At 39.6% G+C, this 27,486-nt stretch overlaps 1 protein-coding gene across 2 annotated transcripts in view; it reads left to right on the top strand.

The window, feature by feature from the left end:
* The window catches only part of pcdh11 (protocadherin 11), a 121,764-nt gene that overhangs the window by 78,306 nt on the left and 15,972 nt on the right, over positions 1 to 27,486 (top strand). For both annotated transcript variants that reach the window (XM_068588398.1, XM_068588390.1), the window contains exon 6: positions 138 to 336. In XM_068588398.1, coding sequence (XP_068444499.1) covers positions 138 to 336 — 199 coding nt within the window. The remainder of the gene's footprint in view (positions 1 to 137; positions 337 to 27,486) is intronic.

The raw sequence follows: 27,486 nt of genomic DNA, 5'->3' as shown, positions 1-27,486 counted from the left end.
CACTACAAGAGGTGCTCACAATCTCCCCGAGACTACATTTTATGTTCTATATTAATTTATTTTTCTCTCACTTTTTAGGCGTTTTAAACAGGACAGAATTTCTAACCGAAATTTCCTTGTTTGTTGGTGTGCTCCAGACCCAGCGCCGCGTGACGTTCCATCTTCCAGATGGTTCCCAAGAGAGTTGCAGTGACAGCGGGCTGGGAGACCCGGAGCCGAGCAGCACAGCCAGCACCACCCAACCTCTTCCCCTCAGCTTCCCCCAGGAGGAGTACTATGAGCAAACATCTCCAAACAGCCGCACCGAGGGAGATGGAAACTCAGACCCTGAATCTAGTGAGTACTGCATTTTGCCCAGACAGCAGGCAAATCTGTTATTTTTATGTTTTTATATTGCTATAGTGACCATCTGTGTTTTTAGACATTCAAATAAACTGAGATTTTACTGAGATTACAGCTGTGATTGTCCTACAAACGAGACATATCGTGTTCTGGTAAAAAAAAATAAGAAAAAGGAAATGGTAGTTATACAGAAAGGTTTCACAGTTTTGTTGCATGAAAAGTCCACTGAGACATCGGGGTGCATTTCTGAGAGAAAAATGAATCCCTGTAAGTTTTATGTGTTGAAATTTAAAACCAAAAAACATCTCAGTCACATTAGAAAAGCAAATTACTTGGATTTGATCAAACCAAGCAGTGAATCTGTTGTCGTGGGAGTGCAAAAAATTATATCATTGACAATTAATTTTGTAAGGCGGAATTTTGTAAATGTGGTCCAGTGCGATGCTGTGGGAGGTTAGGGAATCATAGCTCTGAAGTTAGAGCTGAATTTATTCAAATGATTCACAAGACAGCTGTCACGGCCTGGCTTACTGCCCAATGATGTTCTCCATGAAATGCCCCATTGAACGCAGGAAAGCAACACTCCTTCCTCATACATATACAACAGATTTATTTTAAACGCATTGCTCAAATAACTGGCTGAGGGAAAAGAAGTGTGCTTAAGACACACCACAGAGGATCCTGGGTTTTTCCACAGTGGTAGTGTAGATCCAAAGCCGGAGCACCAGCAGCATGCCAATGATGCTGCTGAAATGATTTTGCTCCACCTTAACATGAACAAGGCTATTCTGAGTCTCATATCCCTGTCCTTGTCACATACCAACCCCCTACACTTCAAGCTGGATATTCTAGTCCTGGTGGATTGGATTTTATTTTCTGGAGGTAACCCTGCATCATATATTGTCGGCTGGATCCAGGCTCGCATCGGAGCAGACCTTCACTCCTCCTGCGGCCCGTGTGTATCATTGCTAGAAATGCTTTAGCCATTGCCCAGAGTTACATGTCAAAAAAATGAGTGTTTTTTTTTTCTTTCTTCCATCCAGCAGAGAAAATCTACAAGATAGGGAGAAATAGATTGGTTTGCATGCACCTACGTGCAGTATGGCCTTTGTGTCATAGTGTGTAAGTGAGACAACAGTCCTTGGTGCATCTGCCTCCCCAGCAGCTGCGCTGACAGGTCCGGGGCTTGGGTGTCAGTGTGAGTGTGATTCTGAATGCGTTTGTTAGGCATTAGACACGATGGGTGACATCCTGGTGATGGCTTCCGGTTCATTTACATGCAAAGGTCCGTCCCATATGAGGACAGACGTTTTTTTTGACCAGGGGATATTTCAACAGTCAGACACAACCGGCTGACCTCCATATGCCCCCCCACCACACACACACACACACACACACACACACACACACACACACACACACACACACACACACACACACACACACACACACACACTGTATATCTGTACCCCATGCACGTGTATAAACACATATCCAAACATAAGCAACTAATGATCAAACCTCTCCTTCCCAGCTGTTCACTTTAATATATTCACCATGGTGACAGCAGTGATTCATATATGGGATTCATTCACATACTGAAGCAATTGCTCATCATCTCATTAATATTCAGTGACATAAACATCTCATACCTCATAAACGTACTGAAATACTGCACTTATTACCCACTTTTACTCTGGGGTAATATTTGTTGAAGTGGATTAGTTTTAGATAGAAGACCATGCAAATGTGGAAAATGCATGTGTACTTTTACAAATTGCTGCATTAAAAATCAGATTGAGAGTGTTAACAGACTAACCAAAAGTGTGCTCTTGGAGTCTAATATTAGTAGTTGGATATTAGAAAAGTAATATCTGTTATAACCTTATCACGCCGGACGATGGTAAAGTCAATATAATTTTTACTGATGTTAAAAAGGGAGCAGATCATAGTGAGGGTTGTACAAACACAATATGAGAAGGGATTTGATTATTTTTACATACATATGAAATATATGTAAAACCATGCAGCTTTCACATATGTATTGTTTGCCTTTCCATCCTGATAAGAAATACAAAAGTTAATATATAATATTACTATATTTAAAATAAATCCACTTTACACCCCAAATATTCTCACCTAAAGTCAAGAAAGTTATTTTATTTGCTTTTAGATGCTGCTGATTTAACACACACTTGCACAGTCGTTCCTACATCATTTGAAGACAGAGTGAGAGACGCCAGACTCATCCAGCTCCATTTTCTCCTTCCAGAGGTTTAAAGATAAACTCTCACTCTGTACTGCTCCGTTCAAAAGCAGAATTGGATCCTGTGCATGTTGACCGTCTCAGAGAGGAGTGCGTTGGTGACAGAGGGGGTCCAAGATGGATTTGATATGGTGTTATCAATGAGCACCAGGCTGGCAGGGCGGTGGCAATCTCTTATTATGTCGATTGAATTTGTAAAGCAGAAAGAACAAGAAAAAGGGGGGGAAGTGGGGAGAAGAGATGGAATGATTCCAAGTGAAGAAGAGCAGATTGAGCTAAGAGATTGAATGACTCGAGCATTGAGTGGCTAGAAAGAGAATTTCAGGAGTCAAATGCGGTATTGTTTTGTAAAGGTGCTTCAGCTTGGACCCGAATGTCAGCTTGCACTGAATAATTGTCCGTGCCAAAGGCAAGCCATGTGGCCTTCTTATGACAATGAATTTCTCAACTCCTCTTTAAACCTGCATCTTTATTAGGCCACCCACTCTTGAAATAAAGTTCATATGACATTTTATGTTTCTATTATTTATGAGTTAGGCGGCTGTTCATTTTATAGGCTCTTGCTTCCCCCTCCAGGCTTACTTCACCACCCGGCATCAGTCTCTGCGCTGTCGCCTCTTTTGTCACACATTGTTCCAAAGGTTTTGATATTTCCTCCTTTGCCTCGACAAATAAATAAAAGCAGCAAATTAATATCATTAGCATGTGTGTTTTTAGGTCCAACCCCCACACGTCTGACAGCTGGCTTTTACAGAACTACACATCCAGAACAATTAGACATGATGAAGCGTACCTGTCCCTTTAGGCCACATTGCAACACTTCCTCAAAACATCAAAAAACAAGAAAGCATAATGATATGCGATGCATCTCTTCCCTCAAATAAGAGATATGCAGCATTTGAGTCGACGTTCTCTCATATAGTGGCTCAGTGCCGTTGCATCCACAGAGATTCCCCTCCCAGGCATCAGACATGACTTTTGCTGGATTCACAAAGTGCAGGAGGTTCTGTTGTTTTAACAGAGAGCGCTGGCCTTGTTCTGAGTGACTTGAATGCTTTTGTGATCAGTTAAGATGTGTTGACACTGAATTAATAAATCCTGTGTATTAATTTTGGACGGTCTGTTGTTGACTCGATGATGTCCTGAAAAGTTTTTCTTTCTCTGAATGATGGGAATCATCATGTCATGAACAGCACACAGCGCTAAGCCCTCAGACAAAGAGCAGCAAAGTGGGAGCAAATCCCTGAGTCTAAATCCTTCACATTTTTCAAACAATACACAATTTTGTTCTCTGGACGATTTGTAATATACTTATTTCTTTCCCCTGTTGTTGGAGCTGAGGGATTTAAGAGCTTGTGCTTTTTGCCCACTTACAAGCAGCTCACTACAGGCAGTTTTTGAAGCAGTGCATTAGTCTCTGGAAGAAACATGAAAAAGCTGTACAATATAGTGCCGTATCTTAATCTGTGGCATATGGCTTTCAAATGACCAGCTTACACCTTGTCTGTCTAAGATCTAAATCTGCTATTAAAATAAGCCAATCCTTTTTAAACACTGCAAGTATAATAAGATTATAGTTTTAAACGTGCTGCTAGTATATTATAAAAATACAGACGTTTTACAAAAGGGAATTGCTTCATCAAATAACAGATTTCTATCAATGATTGTGTTTGATATTTCCTTTTTTTTTATTTGTGCCATTTTATATCCAGGGCTTTTATATTTCATTATTAAAGTTCCTGATGCCAGTAGACAAATAATCAGATTAAAGGCTTGCTGGGTTCATTCTTTGTGGGGGTTATGTTCCCAACTCTTTGATTTCTGTAGGTCCAATAATTTGCATAATAGCTCTCAGACGGAGTTTCCAGTTGACTGATTTATAACTGCCTTTTTGGGAAAAATCCAGTGTGCAGGGACCACTTGAATTTAAATACTTTTCAAACCTCTAACTTAACCCAGTGTGTCTGGCCACCAATGCCAAGCTTGTGCTAAGATTGGAATTCAACTGTCTAGACACAATCTGCCCGTAAATAAAGGGATTTCAAGAGGACGCATAAAAAATAAAAAAAGTAAGTTGCTTGTGACTGGAACTGTACGACTAAAACTCTTGAACTGCATTTTGTCATACATGCCGATAGTTTAGCACATCATTATGTGACGCCAACAACGTCACAATGTTCAGTTGAGTAAGCTACATTAATTATTCATATGAGTCCAATCTTAGTTTCACTTTGAGGGTTCTCAAATGCAATTAGAAGTAATGAATGTGCTTCTTAATTACATTCATTTGTGCAAATTTCCATTCCCCATTGAATTTTTCTGTGGAAACATTGTGACACTGACCAATGGTATATCATTTGCAATGTGACTAAATCCATTCAGCATAGAACAATTAGCTGTAATTAGTGTTTCAATGTCATCGGCGACCAGGGGGAAAGACTAAGCTGACATGCAAAGGAGAAGAGGACCCGTGTTCAGAGAGTTTGAAGTCCAACGTAGTTGCAAGATCCAGATAATTGGCTGACAGGTTAGAAAGATGATGAACTGTTGTAAGACTCTGAGGCTTCCCCCCCAACTTTTATTCATGTAAGCTGAGCAGGCACTTTCTTTGATAGTAATGCCCTTCTTCACATTAACACTTAGTGCAACCTTTTACTCCTGCCTGCCCCTCTCGTCATCTGCTACTAACAAATGAGCAGCTTCAAAAGAGTAATTGAGAATGAAGTGCCTTGCTTAAGGGTACATCGCTGGTGGTTGTTAAAAGATGGGAGGACACATTTCTAATTCATTTCACACCATGACCTTACAAATTGTCATGTTATCAGTGATATTCTGTCTGCGGTGTGTATATTTAATTCATGCCGCACATAAAATGGTAATGCAGCCTATTCCTTTTCTTGCAGTTATTCCACAACGTACAAGATAACTTCTTCTAACTCCTTTTTTTCACATCATTTGCACCAGTTTGCTTCTAGCTATATATTCTCAATATAAATAAATAAAAGCTTTTGTGCCTTCTAGCTCCCAGAACTTTTTGCAGCTGCCCCAGTGGGCCTGCAACAGAGCTAAATGAAGCAACAGTGAGTATTAACCTACATAGATTGGACCTCTCCTTTTAAATGATTTGAGATTTTTTTTTCTTATTTCCCCTCTCCTTTTTTTGACCGCTGGGGGTCTAGAGCTGAGTCAGGAGGGGATTTAGATGGACTCATCTGTATCCTTCTCAACCGATTGGGATTTGGTGAAAGTGCTCAGTTCTCAGAGGTGAGGTGGAGGGGAACCCTTGTTTTATCTGGTTCAAATGCCACAACAGTCGTCTCAGAGAGAGAGAGAGACAAGCTATTGATCTGGAGGAGTCAACTCAGCTCACAGAAATCTCTCTCCACCCTATTTCAAACGACTGAGAAGTGTCATGTTAGAAACCTCCTTTTCCAGAGTATTAGGCCCCTTCTTTGTTGCCCTGCCATACTCTTCTGTGAAGTTGAGATGGAGGCTTTCTGGTACAAACATAAAAATCTATACGGAGCAAGCTGGGGAAATATAGGCTATTGACGGATTGTGGAACAATCAGGGCATGGTATTTACTGTTTCCATACCATTAGTAATGCTTTTAATGTCACAAACAGAAGAAAAAAAACACATGTTTTGGAACTCCAACACATTATCACAACGTTGTGAAGCTGACTAACAAACTCATTGAAACAGATGAGCAGTTGAGACTGAAAACAGACCTTTAAGTCAACAGCACATTATGAGTGACAAACACATTTTTGGTGTAAGAGACGATTGTTGTAAGTTTTTTTTCTTTTCTTCACAAGACAAATTTACCATTTTAATTAAATTTTTTAGTTATTTTTTCAACTATTTATGGAGAACAAATCACTTTTTTAATAAGGAACATTTTGTTGGTGTTGCTAATGCATCTCTTAACATTTGTTTATTTATTTTAACACGCTCTTGCATGCCCTAAGAGATGTGATTTGAATACTTTGAGTTCGGCTTAAAGAGAAAAAGGAGAAAGTTGGCTGGATTCACCATGTTTGACTGTCCAAAAGTTGCTGCTTCAAATTCGCCCAGCAGCACTGTGACTTGAGTGGGCCTTTTAAAGACCTGTACAATTAAAATACTCATTCCAAAGTTGTTAACATGTTCAGTAAGTCTTGTGTCTGGTTTGGGAAGGGATCAATAGCTGCCAAGTTTGATCTTGTCTCTGGACAATGTATTCTGAACTCGGCAGGGAAAGAGAGCGACTTCAAACAAGAACGGAGGCTCAAAGGCCCCAGCCAGCAATTCACTTTCTTCCATTTCACTGACTCTGTGATTCCTAAACTGGAATATGGCTTGGACTGCATATTAAACCTGTGAAATGCTGGGATCAAGAGAGGTGAACTACTTTAGTCTTTGATTCCATGTAGCTGATAGGCTCTCAGTAACATCAAACACAAATCATTAAAAACAACCGAAACACACCTAAAATAAAAAACAAAATGGGCAAGCCATTTTATTGGATGCTGGTAGTGTTTTTGGCATATGATGCAAAAGTCTGTGTATCACATCATGTTTATCCTTGTTTTATTATAGTTGAAAATAAGCAGTCATAAAAAAACAATTAAGTACTTTTACTTATTTGAACTTTTAAACTTTGAAATCTTACTGCAAATCTGGACACCACAAACCTCCCAACATTTTGCAAGAACCATGCTGTGCTTTCAGTGTGATAAGCTGAGGTCGTATACCTGTCTGAAAGAGCAGAAACTTTCACTCCCTTCAGAAGCATGGGGGAAACATGGGAAGCTATAAAATATAGATGTGCTTATGTTTTATTCAAGGCCATTTGTTATAGATAGCTTTTTATAAAAAAAAAACCCACTGCTTTTCATTTTTAGTTTGAGAGCTTGTTTTTGCATTAATAGTTTCCCCTGCAAATTGAACTGCTGCTGTCCCTCCCATCTCACACAACATGTACACTAACACATTCAAACACTGTTTACACAAAGTGCATACCTGCCACTTCCCAGCTCAAACTTGAACTCAAAGCATTACATCACTGTGTGTAATGGGGATTGGTCTTTCATTGGCTTTCAAACAGAAAACAAAACAAGAAAAAAAATCTCTGATTATGAAAATGTGTGAACATCCCCATCTCCTAATTTGAGAATGTATGTTCTGTAAATTCTTTCATAAGGTCAGAGATTAGCCTGCTTCATATTTCAATAACGCCATTATTCTCCGGCTTAGAGGTGATGCATTTTTGTACAACCGATGGTATGGTTTATTGTTAACAACTGCATTAGTGAGGCTGAGACGGGGTTAGAGGAAGTGCATCTCTACCCCTCCTTCTTTCACTCCCCCCACATGCTCCATCTCTTCCCCCATCCCTTCTTCCCCCCTTTAAGATAGAGCGGCATAGACGGATTAAAATGCATGGTCTCATCTCTTTCTCATTTTTCACATGCAGTCGGTCTCAAGGATAAGGATGGCCTCTGCTCAGAAGGACTTATTGACCAAAATAACTGTGCATCAATATGTCTCCTGAAGGCTGAGCAGACCACAGCATCACAGGGGTTGTATTTTCACCGACTCTTTCAGCCTTTAATGTTATTGAGCTGGGTTGTCTTGATATGATGCAGAAAAGCATGGCAGGCTGGACAAATACTGTATGCCAGAGACATTTTTAAGCTTCAGTGTCCTAAAAAGAGCTCATTTGGGGATGTATCAGAGCAAAATTAATATTACAAGTATGCTGACAGATAAAAAAGAGGAGCAAAAAAAGGCATTTCACAAATGTAAATTCATATTGTGTTTTTCTCTGGTTTATTTTTTATTAAGAAATCACTGAGAAACTGTAATTTTGGTGAGATTAAATTTGCCACGATAGCTGCAGTATTGCTGCAGTGACATCAATGATATGATGACAGACGGCTAAAACTATGATGCCATCGGTCTATATTTCACGTATTAGCATATTTAAAATAAAATGTGTCATTCACAAAGAATGCAATATTTTCCTGTGAAATCATTAATTTCACAAGCACAGGCATGGAATCGCAATACATCTCATGTTCTCACATACACGCATACATACATACATACATACATACATACATACATACATACATACACTGGAATTCTGATGAAGTTAACAGTCATTAATTCAATTGGTTGGAATATAATAAAACATGCCTGTTGCAGTTTGTTTTTTAATCTGCATTCTGAGTTACCGCTGGTATTTAATCCAGGTGTTGAATGCACACCCATCAACAGAATTACTCCCACATGTGCTGTATCATACACGTACTGTACCGATCAACGTATGCACTGACTGGTTGATAAATTGGTATTCACGGACAAATGGAACATTTCAGAAACCACTCACAGGCCGGTAACTCTGACAAATGGAGTGAAGGTGGGGCGAGGCTAGAAAGGAAGACTAGTGCCAAATGAACACAGGGAGGTTGAAAGAGTAGGATGTGGTCTTTCAGATGGGATATGCTGAGGGAGTAGATTTCCAGGTAGGCCTCGCAGGACATGTTTGACCTAACTGAAAATGACAGGGGGCTTTGAGGGTCTTGACACTGAACACATAAACCGGGTTGTTTTGTAGCCTCCTCAGCAGGCGAGCTGAGGTATTCATCACACTCAACGTGCTCAAGTTTGCGGGGCACTTCTGCCCGGGCTCTTTGTGAGGCATCTGTGGGGACCTCAAGGCAGTGGAGCACTCATGAGGTCAGTCAGCTGTCTGCCACTCCATGCAGAAACAGAAGCAGACCTGGTGCTTAATCTTCGCCAGGAGCTCTTGCGAGCCGGCGGACCGACTGTGTCCCTTTTGTCCCCATTTCCCCCAGACACCTGCATGATTGCATTGATTTGTCCTGATTCCATTTAGCCAGGGGTCCCTCTGGATTTCAAGTGTCAAACATCTGTCATACACAGGCTCCCTCATGCCGACTAATACATCACTCTCACAAAGCTTAACCCTCACAGAACTGATTGAGTATACAATAATATTTGGATTACCCGAAGGAAACTTGTATATTTCCAATATTTTGTGGGGAAATCTTTTTTTTTTAAAGTTTCTAAAACACATTTTTTTTTTATCTTCTTTTTGGTAAACATAGTATCTGATGTCTTCACAGACATAAATCTGTTTTTCTTGAAGATATTCCTTGGTGTTCATTTAATATTAAATGGCTGGACGAGGAAAGACATACAGAGTGACAGAAGACAGAGTGAGTTCACAGTGTTGGCAGAAAATAGACTGTAACGTTTCCTGAAGCCAGTTGCAGGCAGCAGTGGTAGCAAAGTCTTTGTTATGATAAAATCAGGGACCTCTGTGAGCATGCCCTTGATTCTGCAGTTGGCTTAACTCGGCAGGTCACCAAGGGGAGGCAGATGTTGTCTCGAGGCATGTCCCGCTGCCTCGGCAAGGGCTCCGGCTGGTGTCGCTGAGCTTACAGGTGCACTAAGCCGTCGCTCAGCCGCCACAGGCCAGCTCTGGGGTTGTTGAAATGAGCGGATATGCTCATTTTGATCCACTGAGGTATAATAATTGATGATCAGCCCTGCTGTCGCATCTGGGAATCACTGGTCTGTGACATAATACACCCTTAATGCAACACATGGTGGTGTGGACGAAGGTGCCATAGAGTCTCATGCTAGCTTGCATTTCATGTGGTATGAAAGGTGATTGAGGGAACACAGGCTCAAATAAAATACCATATTAAACCATCTCTTGCAACTTAACTTCTTACACATGTTGGATTCAAGCCTGAAGTCAATGCATTTGATTATTAATGCTCTCATTATTGTTATGCCCATCTCAATGCAGCTGCTTAAACGGCAGAACATGTCGAACTGGGACCATTTTAGTCTTAAAGTAAAATAAATGAAGTTAAGTATAATATAGAACTGAATGTACCACACATGTATCTGTGTTCTGTAAATAAAAACACTTTTTGTGTCTTGATTTTGTATTTCGATGAATCTGTAGAAAATCATTTGAGGGTTTGGGGTTTTGGGACGGAATGCTTATCTTCATCTTTAAAGTCCAACTTTATCGTATATTCAGCTTAAAACCTGACCTAATTTCTTTCCCTCTTCTGTACAACTGCTTTTATTCTATTAAACAAAAGATAGAATCCTATTTGGTTACTTGATTTACCACCATTACTTTCACAGATGCACAGCGCTTGCAAAGACTTCAAATACAAGCCACATGAAGAAAACATGCAGGCATACAGAGGCACACACATGCACCTTGATCTGAATCTAGCAGAACAAACCTTTGTATAACTAAGAAGCACAAAACACTACTATTGACAACCTAAGGGTCTTTGAAAGCCTCCACTTGCTGATCCTTCAGTGTGGTTCTCCTGCTGCAAGAGATCAAACACAAACACAGCAGCCACACTACTCAGAACTCAAACAGAAAAGTCTCCCAGTGTGTCTCAATAACCGGGTCTCACAGAGCACCACTGCCTCTATTCAAAATGAACGTGAAGTGCTGAAAAAGTTGAGGTTTCCGAATAAATTCCAAGAGGATCAATAGGCTGCCATTGTGCAGGCCACACTAAACAACATTGAAACCACTGAGCGGCTTTGCATGTTCAAAAAAAAGGAGCTCTGTTCCATGTTTGTTGTCATTGTTGGTCGTCAGTGATCCGATCAAATTTTAATCACACTATTCAGCCTCATTGATTTCAGTTTACCACAGATTGGGTTGAATGAAATATTGTTTTTCTCCATCAGTGGCAATTACACAACAATGAGAGCTCGATATCACAGTGCAGGCATAGTGTTTGTGAAACACTGGGTTCAGGCTTGTCAGCAGCTGCTAGGATTTGAATAAGAGGCATACGTGGATACAAATACACATGTGCAGCAGACAGGCCTTTGTGCTCCCACCCAGCCGCTCATTTACTTTAGTATACGTTTTAATACACCCACTCATCCGATACTCGCACGGAAGATAAATGCAGACATCAGACTTATTTTTATTGCGTATCGACTTCATGGTTCAGGACAAAAGCAACCATAAACTCCAGTCCATCTATACTGCAGTCTCCTGAACTGTCTTCAGTGTTGAAAAACATGTTTTGTTGTAAAGGGCAAGAGTGCAAGGACGTCTTTGCTTCTGGTTGATCAAAAGATAAAATGCATTGAATGCATGGTGTATATCCTGGAATACAATGTATCCCATCTTTTGTAAAGCTTTATCTTGTTTATTATTGCAAAACATCTCACATGGAGGACTTTTAGTTTTAGTTTAGTTTCCTTCATTTCAAGGTAGGCATTACAGTTTTTATTGTTGTGTTGCAAATGATTAATATTAATTTTTCCATAGTGAAAAATGTGCATACTTTCACAGAACACTGGCAAAATCCATCTGTCTTACCTTTGGAGCATCTGCCATCGCTTACAGGGCCGTCCACCTCACGAGTCACAGAGACGTAGGGACATCTGTCCCAACAGATAGAAAATCAGGATAGGGCCATCCATTCTGTTAACGCTCCACTGAACTCTGTGTTATGTTCACCATAATTTGCTTTTGGTTGCTGCAGCATCCTGGAATATTGCTTTGCAGCAGCTCAGACAAAGAGCTGCTGTTTGTAATGTGTCCCTTTTCGGCCATTCTGCAAGCAGATAATTTGATAAACCCCCAGACGTAATGGCTAAGCTGCATCCTGATAAATGTGGCTAATATGACAGGGGACAGAGGATTTCCCTAACAATTTTTGAAGAGAACTTTAGCTATTAGGATGATTTGATATTTTCCGGAGAGACTACATTTCATCTGAAGGTAATGTATTTTGTTGGCATTCAGTGTAACACTGTTTGACTTTTTTAGTTACGGGAATCAATGCATATATTGCCTGTGTTGTTTTAGGCTTGTTTGTGAATGTGAATGTTGTATCTGGATTTGTTAAGGCAATATTTCCTTTTCAAGTAGTTTTTGCAGTTTCAGATACAAAGCCCATATTCCACTGGGAAAACTTTTGAGTAGGGTTACAAATACAAAGTGTTACACTATTCCCCATCTTGTGTCAGAGTGCCATATGCTCTTTCTCTTCTCCCAAGCAAGAACACCCTTCACTGCACACATATTACTCATAATACCCTCTTATATATTCTTGAAAACACAAATCAGAATAAAGTTAGTGAAACTGACCATACAGTGACCCAAAAGCTCACGCAGCCATTCCTCTTTCTCTCATCTTGCGTTCTCTCAATCTTCTGAGGGTAAACGCGTCAGCTGTTCCTCATATGGTAAAATATGCAATCTGTGCCTGCCAGTCTATGAGCGAGTTTCGGGTTAATCCTCATGAATACGTGACTTGGTCTGCATGAATAAATAAAAACCTGCTCACTGGGTAATTGAGGTGCTGTGGCACTAACAAACGAGGACACAATTTGTAAATGGGAATTCCCCCAGCCCCCTGAACTGGACTCAATGTTTTTTATTTCACATTAAAGCGCTGACCAAAATCAGACAATATACAAAGTAGATGCGACATTGAATTGTTGTACTCTTCCCTGAGGACTCTAGAGAAGTTTTATTATGTTTCCCTGATAAACAATTTGCTTAAATGTTGTTGAAGCTTCAATGTAAAAGGAGTGTTGATTGCTAAATATGCCTGGTGGGAGAAAACACTGAATAAACCTTGATTTAAAATGATTTAAGTCAATATGAATGGGTGACAGTAAGCCAAACTCCGTTGAGTAGTCTGATTCAAACATATTGTAATCAAAATATTTTTTTAATATATATAAGATAGTGACAATCATAGATTCAATAAGCTAAATAGTGATGTTGATTGCCTTCTAAAAATGTTCGTGTGGGCTCCAGAGTGCAATGTCGTACAGAGATGCAGTCGGCAGATTCGAGGTCACCCGTGATTCCATCATGTCTGGTTGCTCTTCAGAAATTGTTCCATTTTGTATTTAAAGTGGTCTCAATTATGGTCAATTTTGTGATGTGTGCGTAAGGGATTCCATATGTTCCCCCCCTTTCATAGAAAGAAAAGCCTGCATAGAAGGTTTTGTGACAGAGCACTTTGCAATTTCCCACAGCAGCGCCCCTGGTAATTGAGCCAAAAGCCCAAAAAGGTTTCAGCATGTCACTAAGAATCTCAGCAGCCAGGTTATGTAAACATTTAAAGAGGACTGTAGTGTTGGCAAATTTAGAGCAATTATCAGACCTGCAGTTATTTGGTAAATAATGTGTATTAAGTTGCATGCAGCAGATTATGTTGAACAGTTAACTAATGTATATGTATTCAATATTAATCTACACACACAAATTAAGTCTTTTAAATCTTAAACCTCTATAATTTGATCATTTCATTTGTTAAATGCTATCTCCTGAATACCAAAAAATATTATTGTTTTTTTAATTAACTTGGATTATGTATGGAGGTCAGACATGATGTGACATTTGGATGTATACATTTCCTGTTCCGATAAGCAGCCCACTCACTCTCCAGTGTGTCATATACTGCAGCTCAGGGCCCCTCGGTGTCTGACCTCAGTGCACGGAGACACTGTTCAGTGTCTATGCGACGCACACAGTTTTTAACCAATTCCAATGTACACACACACCTGCTTCCTTATGCGCACTCAGAGTAACTGTTGTGTTGGATCGTCCACACTGGGTGGGTCAAACAAACACAGGACTTTTGTCCAGGGAACCGTTGTTCGTGTCCTGTGCGAAACTGAAAGTTATTTTAATATGAGACGATTGTGTTGTTAATCACATCACTACTGTAAATCGATAGTCACGTCAATGCCAACCACGCTCTTTTGCTAAACCTAACTAAGTGGTTTTGTTTCCTAGACCTAACCTCCTGTGAAGACAGAGGTTTATTTTTAGTTGTAGTTTCAAGCTTAGAAGCACGGAAGCATTTGACAGATTGAGGTGAGAAATTACATTACATAATGACTGTTAAAATGTATTTAGGGAGTGTGAGGATGAGAATAACATATTAAACCTGGTCAAATGTATTTTAAAGGTGCTATGAGTAACACAAATAGGGGGCATGATTTCTTCTTTCACCATCCAACTAGTGACAAACCTTGACAGGTTTTTTTCTCAAGGGTCAAATCACAACACTGCTTCATCCGAATATGAAACTGGTGGTAAATGAAGGTTAGACTAAAAAGTTTAAATTATATTGTTTTGGTGCATGTTGTTTGTTTGCTGTTGTTATTTTAATACCTTTGGTAATTGCCTTGGACTCCAGTTTACACTTGCACAGGGACTGACAAAGCAATTAGCTTCTTTTACACAAGAAGACCAGAGATGTATCATTTCTTCTATCTTGGGAGACAAGCGTTATAATGGTTGACAAATGGGGTTGCATTTACTGTAACTGCAAAAATATACAACTATTATGATACTTTACACACAGGATCCGATGACGAAGAATGCCTTGGGAATGATATAATCAAACTCAGATAGGGCACCTGCAGCTTTTAGGCCGTCATTAACGACCACAGTACACTTTTCTGGTGTTCGATATCCCACCAAAGCAAGCCTTGAGAAGTGCATTGATTTCTGTGGGGTCCTCTTTGCCGGTCCTGCCCCTCACGCCTCGTGCTTGACCCACTTATTTTCTCATCTTTCCCTGTTTTCTCATGAGAGTTATGCCTGCACGCTGCTTTTCCTATTCTAGTGTGAGTGGAGGCAGGCCAAGTATGATTGCATTGCATAGTCTGTCTCTCTCTTGCTCATTCTGTGCGTGTGTGTGTGTGTGTGTGTGTGTGTGTGTGTGTTTCTTTCTCTCTCTTTTTGACTCTCACACACACACACAAAGAACTACACGCACTGTCTACCTGAATGAGTTAGGTGATACCAGCTCAGTTAGCCAACAAATAAATCACCGGACAAATTGACATATGTGCCACAGGAGAGACAGTCTTTAAAGGACTCGTTGAACACTGCATGGACTATACGATTTTCAGCTGGGATGGATATTGATAAAGCACTGAGTTTAAACCAAACCAAAGGCCACACAAATCCAATAATTCCACAAAATATCACTGACCCTATGGAGCTGGATGGCGCCTCAGCACCACTCACTGTTTGGAGGGCTCTTGCCAATTGAGTGCATCGTGAAAAAAAATTAAATATATTCCAATCAATGTTGAAATTTTACACAGCAAGTTAGCAGAGAAGCTTGTATACTCAAGGTTTGAACTCTGTCTGCCTTCACCCTAACAGAGAGGTGCGTGCTATGTAAACGAGGTTTTTTGATGAGTTCTACACGGTAAACCTAAAGGGTTGGCTCGCTACAGTTCAGTGCTGACAAATCAGCTGTTGCATTACAGAAGAAACTAATCAGCAGTCTCATAACCCTGGTTATATGCAAACCGAGGAAAGGTAACTTAGCAGATGTACTTGTAATCACTGCTGTTTAAATCAGAAGAAGGTTAAAATCTTAATCGAGCTCACAAGGAAAGAGCTGCATGCTTTTTAAACACAAAAGGCTCATAAGTAAAACCCACTTGCATTCTGAGCCGATTTTCTTTTGTGACATGTAATGACGAGTCCCACAATCTGCCTGAGGCAGCCTCACGTATATAGCTGGAAGCCAGGCAGAGCACTCTTCTATGCAGCACTTTTGGGATTTGGTGTGAGAGTGTGAGAAAGCTAAGATCTGTATTTTTCCCCTTGTTGGAGGCACATCCAGGACCTGAACAACTTTTAGGCATTTTGTTGTACATTTTGCCTAGTTGTGCTCAGGGCTAAATCAAGTATGTGTCCCTACAGGATCCCTATAGGTGGCCAGTGTGCGACTTATTATTTTATTATAGCCTTTTTTTGTTTAATGTACTGTTTAATGTACTTTCTGCATGGACATCTGTCAAAGATAATCATTCATTACTTATTTGACGAGTACTCTGAGATTTTCATCTCAGCCAGAGAGGATGAGGCCAGGGGAAGGCTTGCAGGCAGCAGAGTTTCAGGCTTGAGTTTAGGTTTCGTTGGAAGGCTGCATAATATTTGAAAGTGAGCTTGAGGCAGGTCTATGGGGACTCGCTATTCCTCTACTGGATTATCATTTTTAAGCAGCTTCCATGAGACGATCCAGAATGAGCATTATGGAAAATAGACTATACCAATTTAGTTATTTTACCAATTTACGTTCTTTCATTATATTTGCAAAATATACTGCCCACCCTCTTCTATGTCAGTTCCAAGGGCATTGTGAGCTTTACTCTGTTGTGCCAGCTACTGAGGCTGACACATTCAGCCTCTGCACATTGCTGTCGTATCCATCATTTCGACTGAGCAAGGACGGAGCCAAAGCTGTCATCAGAATAATGCATTTAGAAGCTAATTTGTTATTATTGATGAAGGAATAACAATATCCTACCCAGTGCTGATGCAAGGAAGTATGTTTTCATTTTCTTAAATAATTCATATACACTTCAGTTGAAAAGACTGAGACCTATTTTTTTGGAAACGTCTATCAGCGGTCTCTCAATGGACCTCATAGCAAATATCAGAGAGCCATCCCACTTTATTGTTTTATGCAGTTGACATCCATTGAGAAGCACATATGCAGCGCGGCAAATCCTTGAGAGGAAGTTGCAATTTCATATTGAAACAGATGGTGAAATTACAATTCAGTATTACTATTGATCCTCGGTGAAAGCTGCACTACAAAGGATCCATCACGCGGAGCGGTTGCATTTCCAACCCTCTGTGTCATAACCGTAAGACAAAGCCTGTTCTTATTAGCTGCGAAATCTGACCTTCTTCAGGTACCTCTCTCAGATTTTCTTTTCACAGCAATGGCATTTGCATTTTTCAACAGAGGCAGGATTTCAGCAAAGACTGTGATTGCTCTCTTTGCTAGTTAAATGTTTAAAGAAGACATGCAATTTGAATTGCTGCAGAGCTCATCAATATGAAATTGGACGAGTGGAGGGAAACAAAATGTAAGGATGCAGCCTAGCACTCGGGTAGCCCAAATCCAACACTCAACCCTCCAACAAATCAAGCACTATTTTCCACCACAGCCACAAAGGGGTGGAATTTCTGGGGGAAAAGAAATAAATCCTTAGGCTACTACCTTTTTGAGGATTTTTCTTGTTGTCAACAGCATAAGTAACTTGCAATACTTTATCAGAGCATCTGCAGGGTAAATCTCAGAAGAAAACGGAAAACAGCTTTTAAGAGATGGAATGAATGATTAATACATCATACATATTTAAAAACATATGCAAAGCCTAGTTATTGATCAACCAAACTGTATTGATAATGAAGTCAGTTTGTCAATCTTTCACGTTTCCAGCCAGTAGATAATGTGTTTTAATGATAGGAATAAACTGTTAACTATCGTTGAGCATATCCATCTGGGGAAAACTTCTTTGGGCCTCCGAGGTAGTTATCTGTCAATCAAAAACCGACCCAATAGCATTCATAGAGCCGCTAAAGCCCACCCGTGTTTTTTTGCCCCCAAATCCTGCTGCGCTTGAAGATGTGTCGGCAGCAGCAAATTATTTAATTGTATTTTTAATTCTCAAGGGCTGTCAGCAGCCTTGCAACAAAATAGAGTTTCCCAATATAATTATGATTACTCGAGGGAAGGTGAAAAAGAACTGATGTGAGGCAAATAGGGATGCTCCCAGCAAACTTGGGGGCTGAGCACTTTTGACAAGTACCACCTCCTAGGTTCTTCCTCTTACTGTCAAGCCAAACCCAAATTACACTAATAATCAAGCTCAGTCCTAACACAAACCTTGCTCAAAGGAAATAAATAATTTGTATGGAGAGAGTCAGAGTGCAAAAGACTTTCTGTCATCGACTCCTTTCGCTGATAAAATGCACAAGGCAGGAGGGCAAAAGGGAGCCATTTGCAGTGTTGACAGATTCCATCATGGGTAACTTTAGCCTACCTTAGTGCTGCTCTTTCTCTGCCTTCTGCAGGTCCTCTGCAACCGAAAGAGTGCTGAAGCAGGCTTTAAGAGCCTTTAGCATGCTGGAGAGGTCAATCTATGAGAATAGCTGGTAAAATCTGACATAACTTCACCGGGCCCTTTTAACAAGATCGAAGCCATCCTCCACCCACAGTCCAGGCTTCACATTTGTATCCTTTTATTGTACTTTGCCCTGATAAGTTGCTCGTTGGGTTCCTGAATAACTTACTTGGCTGGTACAATAAGTTGTAATGGAAAGCAAATATATCTCCCAGCAGAGTTTCTGTTCTGCCCTGAGTTGTTTCCTGACTTTTCACTGCTGCTTGCAGTGATGGAAGAACAGTGGCCTCTGATCTCAGGCTCAATTATGGTTCGCTGTTTAGTTCATTGGCTGATAGCCATCATACTGAACTTGCCATAGAATCTTTACTTTGAAAAAATGAACCAAGGGAGACGAAGAGAGAAAATATAAGCAAATTACACATCATTTATTTCCTCATGTATAATACAGTGGCTGCAACAGGAGAAGAACATAATGCTCCATTACTATCTGCAGCTGAAGAGTTAATCTCTTTGAAATGGTCTACCTTTCATAGCAAAAAGCTCCAAAGCACAGAAAGGCAGGTAAAAACATATACACATACAATTATCACAACATTGGAAAAAAAAATCACAACTGAACATATGCATGTAGTCTGTTTATAAGATAGCACAAATGAAAAATTGACTGCGCGTCAAATTGTAAGTACAAAATATTCCATTACATGGTAAATAGGCAATAATGCAATAATGCTTATATATATATATATATATATATATATATATATATATATATATATATATATATATATATATATATATATATACATATATATATATTAATATATACATATATATATATATATTAATATATATCCTTTTTTCCAGATATTTTTTAGATTTTACCCCCCCCCAAAAAAAAAAATCAGATGTGACTAAGTATGAACATGGTAATCATATTCACAATGTGACATATTTTGCATCACAATCCTACCTATATATTTGAATTGTCAATAAGGTGGACAGCTGCAGCCCATGCATTCTATTTTGAAACTGCACACGTCCTTCTGTTCTGTCCCCTTCTGCATTTGCTCTGTTTCCTTTACGGTGTGACTCGTTTTGCTACAGCGTGATTTTGAGAAGTTGCTGTTACTGTAAAAACATCTTAATTTCTATTTCTATATGCTCACCGTGTTGCCCTCACAACAGACATAGCTAAACCATAGTTCAAGGGGCACAACTGCTGGGCCACAGAAAAGGGCAGCCCCGATGCAGAGGAAAGGTAATATCACCTGGACTGGGGTGTCTGATGTCTCTTCACTCTGATCTTCCCTTTGAATATGTTGTTGATGTTGTGAAGTCACATTTCCGCACAGCTTCGCCACGTGCACGTGTGTGGTTGAGGTGTGCGCGTATGTGCATTTTGCCAGTGGTCTGGCAATCATTGGGAATAACACAGCATGATTGCACACTGCCCTTGAAAAAAAAATATATTCCCAGTTGAACTCAAAATAGCCCAAAGCCTTTTCTCACCTAACTCAATATTTTTCCTGTATACATACTGCGATAGATGGACAAGGAACATAAACAAAACGAAACAGCAGTATTTGTGGCACTGAATTACAGAAGGACATGCATTGTATGATTTTACTATGATTTCCTTTTTCACTGAGTAAGAATGCAAGATTACAGTACCACATCAGTATGTGATCACAACATATCCACATGTGCGTTGAAATAAGCTTTTTTTTTATTAGAACACATGTGCGATTGTGCATCCCAGGTTAAGTGTTATTTTTATCCACATGTCAGTTGTTTTGGTCTTTTTTTTCTGGAAGCATTTTAGATCTGACATGCTTTCTCTTCTTGTTAAATGTCACTGACAGGTTTTGACATGAAAACTTAAGTTAGCAGTATCCAACCTGTCATACTATATTTGTAAACAGCTTACATTTCCTTCTCCAAGCTTAGGGGAAAGGAGGTGAAGCCTGACAGCAGACAAGGGTTTTTAACAAACATCCCCACATGCATACATAATGCCCCATTTCAAAAAAGAGAAAGTTTGCCGCTCCATTTAATGCGTATATTTCTCTGAGCGCCCAGAGGATACCTTCTGTCCACAGCTTCTACGGGCTGCATGCACTACACTTAGCAAACTTGAATCTCACTGTATGGCAACACAGTTTACCACGTCTTCGATCCATGCATCAAGGGAATGAGTGATTTAGTGTAATGAGATTATGCCTCCTGAGGAATCCATGTGCCCATGCAGAGTCAAAGTTTCTTGCAATAATCCATCTCATGATGAATTGCCTCGAGTTTTTGTGGGATGGACTTTGGTTTGCTGGGCAAACTTTAGACGTCATGCATTGGCTCCATCAGCTGCTACATGCTGTGTCCATGTTGCGGGGATATTGATGGATGTAGCTAAGTAGTGCGATTGCTGTCCTACACAGAAGCAGACAAGGCCAATATAAATCCTGTGGATTTCTGTGGCTCAAGCAGGTTTAACTCATCAGCAGAATGGGGATCTCCTTGGTCCTCTGGGAGTTGGGCTTGGGATACATCAAGGGCAGGTGTGAGGGGACAGGTGACCCTTGAACTTTGCCTTCCGCTATCTGACCTTGGAACAAGCTTTCTGTCTCTGAGCTCCGGCTTAAATCTTCATCACAAGATCAATTTGATGATGTATTGAGGGTTAGCTAGGAGCTTGGGATAAGAGCTCAATATATAAGTATAAAGACACACACGGGACACAGTGTATCTGTTTAATCACCTCTGTGTTTTCTACACATTCTACACATCTGCTTAATTCAGCAAAATTACATATTGTGCAGCACTGGGAAATATCCAGACTTTACAATAAATGGGCAGTGTTTTGTTCAGCACATCCTAATACATTATTTGCTTTATGAGAAGTATTCAGAATTGGCAGCTTCAATCCGCTGCTTAAATTCAACAGATAACCCAAAAGATGTGAGAGGACCTGGACTAAAAAGATGCTTATTCCTTAATTCAGGAAAATACTGAATTATTAAAATTTCCACTGAGACTGCTGACAAATACTGGTAGTGATCCATTAAGGCTCGTTCTGTTTGTATGTGATCATTTAGTCCACCAGCTGAATAAACAACTGTAATATGCACACATTTTAAATGTCTTTTTGCATTCTGTTCCCAACCAGTTGCTCTTAAAAAGCATTACTAAATTGACCACTATAAATTGTAAAACTTTTTCAACATCCAGCATTTATCAGACACATCAGATTATTATTATTGTGTGTAAACCCCATCGCCCACCCCAAAATGTGTTGACACAAACATACACAGAGAGAACATTTGGTCACATTGACTTGGCAACTGGATGTGACCAAGGATTAAGGATGGTTTGCTTGTCAAAACGCAATCTCTGAACACAGTGTTGATCCATAAGCAACAAGACATCCGTTCAGAGCCAGAACATAACTTCCTCTCAGTGGAGGGCTGTGACCACAGAGGAAGAGCAACACATGAATGACTGGACACATCATATAATGAGCTGAGGAGTGAGGCGGTTTTGTATGGCCTCTTGGCTAATCTCAATCCTGTTCAATTTGTTTCTCATCATCAATCATTGTATAGACCTGTGGTTCTCAACCTTTTTTCAGTGATGTACCCCTCAGTAGAATTCTTTTCAAGTCCCCCCTAAACAGAGCAGCGCATATTTGGTTGAAAAAACAATGTAATTCACAGCACTGTGCCATCAGTGTCTGATTATATATAGAATATATACAATTGAATATGTATTAATTAACTATTTTAAAGGATTTTGAATTAATGCTAATTTTAAATATATATATATATATATATATATATATATATATATATATATATTGATTTATTTTAAATTTCAAGAACCCCCTGTGGTGCATTCAAGTACCCCCAGGGGTACGAGTACCCCCATTTGAGAACTACTGGTATAGATTATTAGTCTATACCAGTATAGACTATTAGTCTATACCAGGTATAACGATGTATGACTAAAAATGTGACTCCATGAGTCACTTTTTTAACTCTCAGTGTGTAACTCACCAGTTGAGTCGGCTGTTTCTCCTTTCTTCTCACATTCAACATTTTTATAAAAAACTTAACGGTTATCTTTAATACCCGTTCAGCATCTACAATACACATATTTAGTCATTATGCGAATTACACAGCTAATTTTATTTTATTTATTGACTTTTTTATTGCATGTATTCTATTTTTTACACAATATGTACAGTGGTACGAGTGACTTGGTGGCACACGTGGCTAAAACATCAACCAGGTGGTGATTTAAAATGTCTCACCTTTTGGAAGGAGTGAAAGTAAACAGATGGCAGGCCTTTAGGGTCCATAGCACATTGTCGACAATGAATTACAGTCCAGAGGGGAATGGGATGGCTGAGAAGCTCCATCCCATGTTCCATCTGCTGAATTCTAAGCAAGGACACTGCATGCAGACATGCAAACCCAGACACTGAGATCTCGCAAGCTGATGAAGAATTGTACAAACGGTGAATCAGGGAGAATTATTCATTGTTTTTAGGATGAGTTATGTAGCGCTCCTGGAAAATGTGTATTTCAGTAGTACAGTATGCCATAATGTAACAAAATAACATTAAGAATTGTGCAGAAATTCTTCGTTAATTGTTGGTGCAAAATCCAATATTTGTTAAATTATAATTCAAAATAGTGGTAATTGTTCTGATCACAACACCTGAATAAAAGCTGAAAATAAAAGAGTGATGATGATGTAACAAACGACAGGGTACAGCCATTCAAAAGGAATCAACCTGGCATTTGTACCTTCAATACAAAGCAATCTCTTGACTGCTTCCAGGACGTCTATTCAAAGCCCCTTTGTATGGCTCTTTGGGGTGATCTCGAAAGAAAAGAAGCAAAGGCAATTGTCAGAAAACACATGCAAAGCCTGTCTTTTGTCCAGTTGCAACAAAGTGGTTCGTCATGTTCTGTACATTCACCAGGTTTTCAAAATAGGATTTTAAATCCTATTGTGCCAGAACAAGGCAATGTTTTCAGAATCAAGTAGAAAAGGAATAATGTTGTATCTAATTGCAGTCCCTTCACTATATTCTCCAACTGGGTTTAATCTAGCTCCATTCATGCCCGTTGTAATCACAATTTAGTCTGTGCTGCAGAATAACCGCCAAACATAATTCAGGCTGTTATAATTACACAACAGGCGTTAGCATCGGCCTCTGAAGCCACAGATGTATACGTCATAGATACAGTTAGTTGTTTTCATTGATGTCTCAATATTTGGGGGCTACAAGGAAAACTGCACATTTAAGAGTCACTTTTTCCAGCTCCATTGAAATAGCAACCAGTGCTGCAGCCACTCACTCACTCAGCACAAAACCTGCTGCACCACTAAATTGTGTAGCCTATTTGTATGTGACGGGAGGTCCCCTCTCTCGCCACGCTGAAGACTGTTACAGAAATCAAAGCCTCCGCTGAAACAACAGCTGTTTCTACTTATGTAATGGCTGCAGGATGACTGTTCATATCCCGGCTCTTTGAAGCTGTCACAAATCATTAATCTTGGGTCTGTCTGTGAGGCTACACTGTCAAGTTGTTCCTGGACATCTGTGGCTAGACCAAAGCAGGACACATCATTTAAGCGGTCGCCTCACACATTTAACATCTGATTTTAAAATAATCTAACCTCACCTACAGCTCTTGACACATACACTGATGTATGTTAAATACGTGTGTGTGTGTGTGTGTGTCTGTGTATATACTCTATATGAATACTTGATATAAAACACACAATATACAACCTTTTTTTGTTGTTGCTTTCTTAGGCATTTGACTGTTTTAGGACTACTATGAGAAGAAAACACATAGAAAGCCATTTAGCCAGTTTATGTCTGTTGTTGGTGTGTTGCTAGTGACACATGTTGTAGGATGGATGTATTGCTGGTGACACTGCAACAGAGCGCCCTGCAGAGCTACCTCAGACCAAGTGAGGCCTAAGTAACTTTTCATGCAAGACATTGAAGAGAGACAACTGAGGGAGATGATGTGCCCTCTACTGGCGGATAAAAGCAAATAATTGAGCAGCTTCGTTCCTTCCCTATGTGTTCACTTGACATATTGTGCCTCATACTAATGTTCTAGTTTTTTTTTTTATATAAAAAAGGTACACAGTACACAAGTAATGCATCTTGTTTAGTCTTGACCTTCAGAGGCATTAACTGCAGAGATGATTACAGGTTACAGGAACGTGTTGTGGGTTAAGCAGATTTAATTATGTCTAAGTTGAATAATAATACATATTTGATTGTGACTGGAAAGTGGAGATTGAGACGCATTGTTCAATGAATAAGGATGTTTAAGTGTTTTTTTTTTCATTTACCTATTGCTGATATTTGCAAATTGGAATAAATTAATTATAAAATAATTGAAGCGTTAAAGTGAGATGTACAGTTTTGCCCAGCCCATAATTGCTTTTTCAAAGACTAGCCTTGGAAGTAATTAAAGGTCGCACTACAAAACACTAACTATTCAGATAATCAGCCTGCCATTAACACTTTAGGGGCTGCATTCTGTTATCAGCTTGACCCTACTTGGAAAATTGACTTGCCCTGCCTGATTTTGCTTCACTCTTTAGACACAACGTTTTGGATTGATTAGTGCAAAGGTCGCCATACTCCCATAACTGTGGTCCAGGAAGTTATTGACTAAACAAAATGGTTGGTCTCATACTTTTCAGCAAGACTGTTGTTTAGCAGCCCCATGCTGCGCAGAGTCAACTAATTAGGAAACAAAATCTCCTTTTATTGCCTGACCTTTCTAATGGCAGCCATTGACGGACTTGTGATTGAATGTTAATTCCATTATGGACAGAAACTCTTCTTTATTTTTTATTAAAGGCAGGTTGCAGGAGGAGATAAAGTGATGACAGGGGTATTTTTTCATCTTTCCGAATTAGCTTCGCGATTTGGTTCCATGTCGACACTGAAAACTGAAATCAGGTAAACCATACAAACTGTCAAACATTTTACATTTTTTGATTTTAGATAATAAGGTGACAATGAGAGGTACACATTAACCTGTATCAGACACACCCTTTGGTTGTTTCCTGACCAATATGGTCAATGTTCATTTGGCAACAGGCATAACGTGCAAATAACTGTGAATAATATGCCCGATTTCACCTGCCAGCTTTCAAACAATACTTTGCTTTCAGTAAGAAGTCATGCAGTTTTATTTATGGTTAATTTAATGTATTTACATAATTCCAGCTTCAATCATTGATGCACCATCATGGATCATTCTTTTCACAAGGAGGGAAGTAAGCATCCTATTTATTATTTTTTTCCCCATTAAAAACCTGAGAAAACATCAAAGGCAGGATGATTTAATTAACAATGTGGAGAGTCTGTGTACAGCCGTCTGTATTTTGCAAATTACCCTTTGCTAAGAATAAGAGACTTATCAGGTCCATACAGACATCGCTGCACACCTCAAAAGAAGTTGTGTTGACACAAGGAAAGGAAAAATGCATGTCTCTCCCTGACAGAATTATCCACTTCATAGGTATTTCAGTTTACAGTTTACAGGTTGGAAAATGAATACCCTTTCTTCTTCTGCCAGTAGAGTTTACAATTCTTTGTTGTGTGCTCTGTGAAGAGTGGACTGAACGAGAAATAGACGGGGAGTTAAGTGTCGTATATATGGAATATCAGTGTGTTTTATTCCTTGAGGTGTTTCAATTCTTGATAATTGTTTTTGACAGAAAAGCGTCTCCAGGAAGCTGTTTCTTAATGATTATTCCACTCTTGCAACTTGGTTTCGGGAGCTTTCAGTCTGTTTACTCGTGGCTAAAGTGTAGACTAGTCTGGCAAATGCACAGAAGTGCCCTCAACATGTTTAATATTAAACATTTGTAATATTTAAATGGAAATGGAAGAAAATAACAGCGGAGGCATGTGAACCATTTAAATGGTAATTGTCCCACCTTGCCCTTCGAAGACTTGTGCGAATCAAAGAGCAATTGAAAGAAAGAGACTGTGAGGAATGCATCTGGCTCCCATCACCTAAGTACTGAGCACTTTCGTTTTTTCAGTTGAGCTCCTTTGTTTAAAGTTCCCTCACACAGTGCTTTCAATGTTGTTTTAAGCTGAGGTATGATGTCTGATTGTATTTCTCTGATGAATTATGAATAAGAATATCTCGGGTCACATGTTTGCAAATTAGAAAATTAGTTTATTCTGCTTGTCAACGAGATGGATGGTTAACATCCAGCCTTCCTTCAGTCTGACTTCAATGTGTTGACTCTGTAGGAGCCACTGTAAACAAATAGCGGAGTGGAACAGGGATAATGAAGAAAAAGCTTCGATCCCTGCTAAATACAGGAAACCATCGCCGGATAATGTCCAACATAAAGTCTGCCTATTTTTCTTGTTGTATTGACAATCTGCAGAGGAAGTTGCCTGATGCTTTAATACAAAAACAAAATACCTGAAGTCGTCCCCTCAAGAAGAGAAGGAAATCTGGAGAAATAAACAACAAGAAGTGAGTGTGTGCGAGAGCGGATAACAGGAGATGGAGATGGAGACAGAGATGGAAGGAGGGGGATAAAATCACTTCATTTTATTTAGGGATGACACTTCAATATCATACCTATATTTTGTTGCACTTTTCCTCCTCCTGCTTGACATTTCTGGGTTAGAAAGAGCCTATTACAGCTCACCATTGCCATGTTTCACATAAAGATATTTCCACAGAAATGATCTTTTTCGCTGTTGAGGAGCGATCTTGCTCTATTATTCAGGGCATGAGCAAGCCGCCACAGGTGAGGGGAAAGAAGAGCAAGGCAGAGTAGTGTGTTGATAGAAATGTCACATTTGATAGAATCACACTAATTAC

Source organism: Clinocottus analis, unplaced genomic scaffold (genome assembly GCF_023055335.1).
Source record: "Clinocottus analis isolate CAN_PGR_092001 unplaced genomic scaffold, fCliAna1.0.p SCAF_10, whole genome shotgun sequence".
In the NCBI taxonomy this organism is placed as follows: domain Eukaryota; kingdom Metazoa; phylum Chordata; class Actinopteri; order Perciformes; family Cottidae; genus Clinocottus; species Clinocottus analis.
The sequence above is the reverse complement of the archived record's forward strand: the minus strand, read 5'-3'. Positions and strand labels throughout refer to the sequence as shown.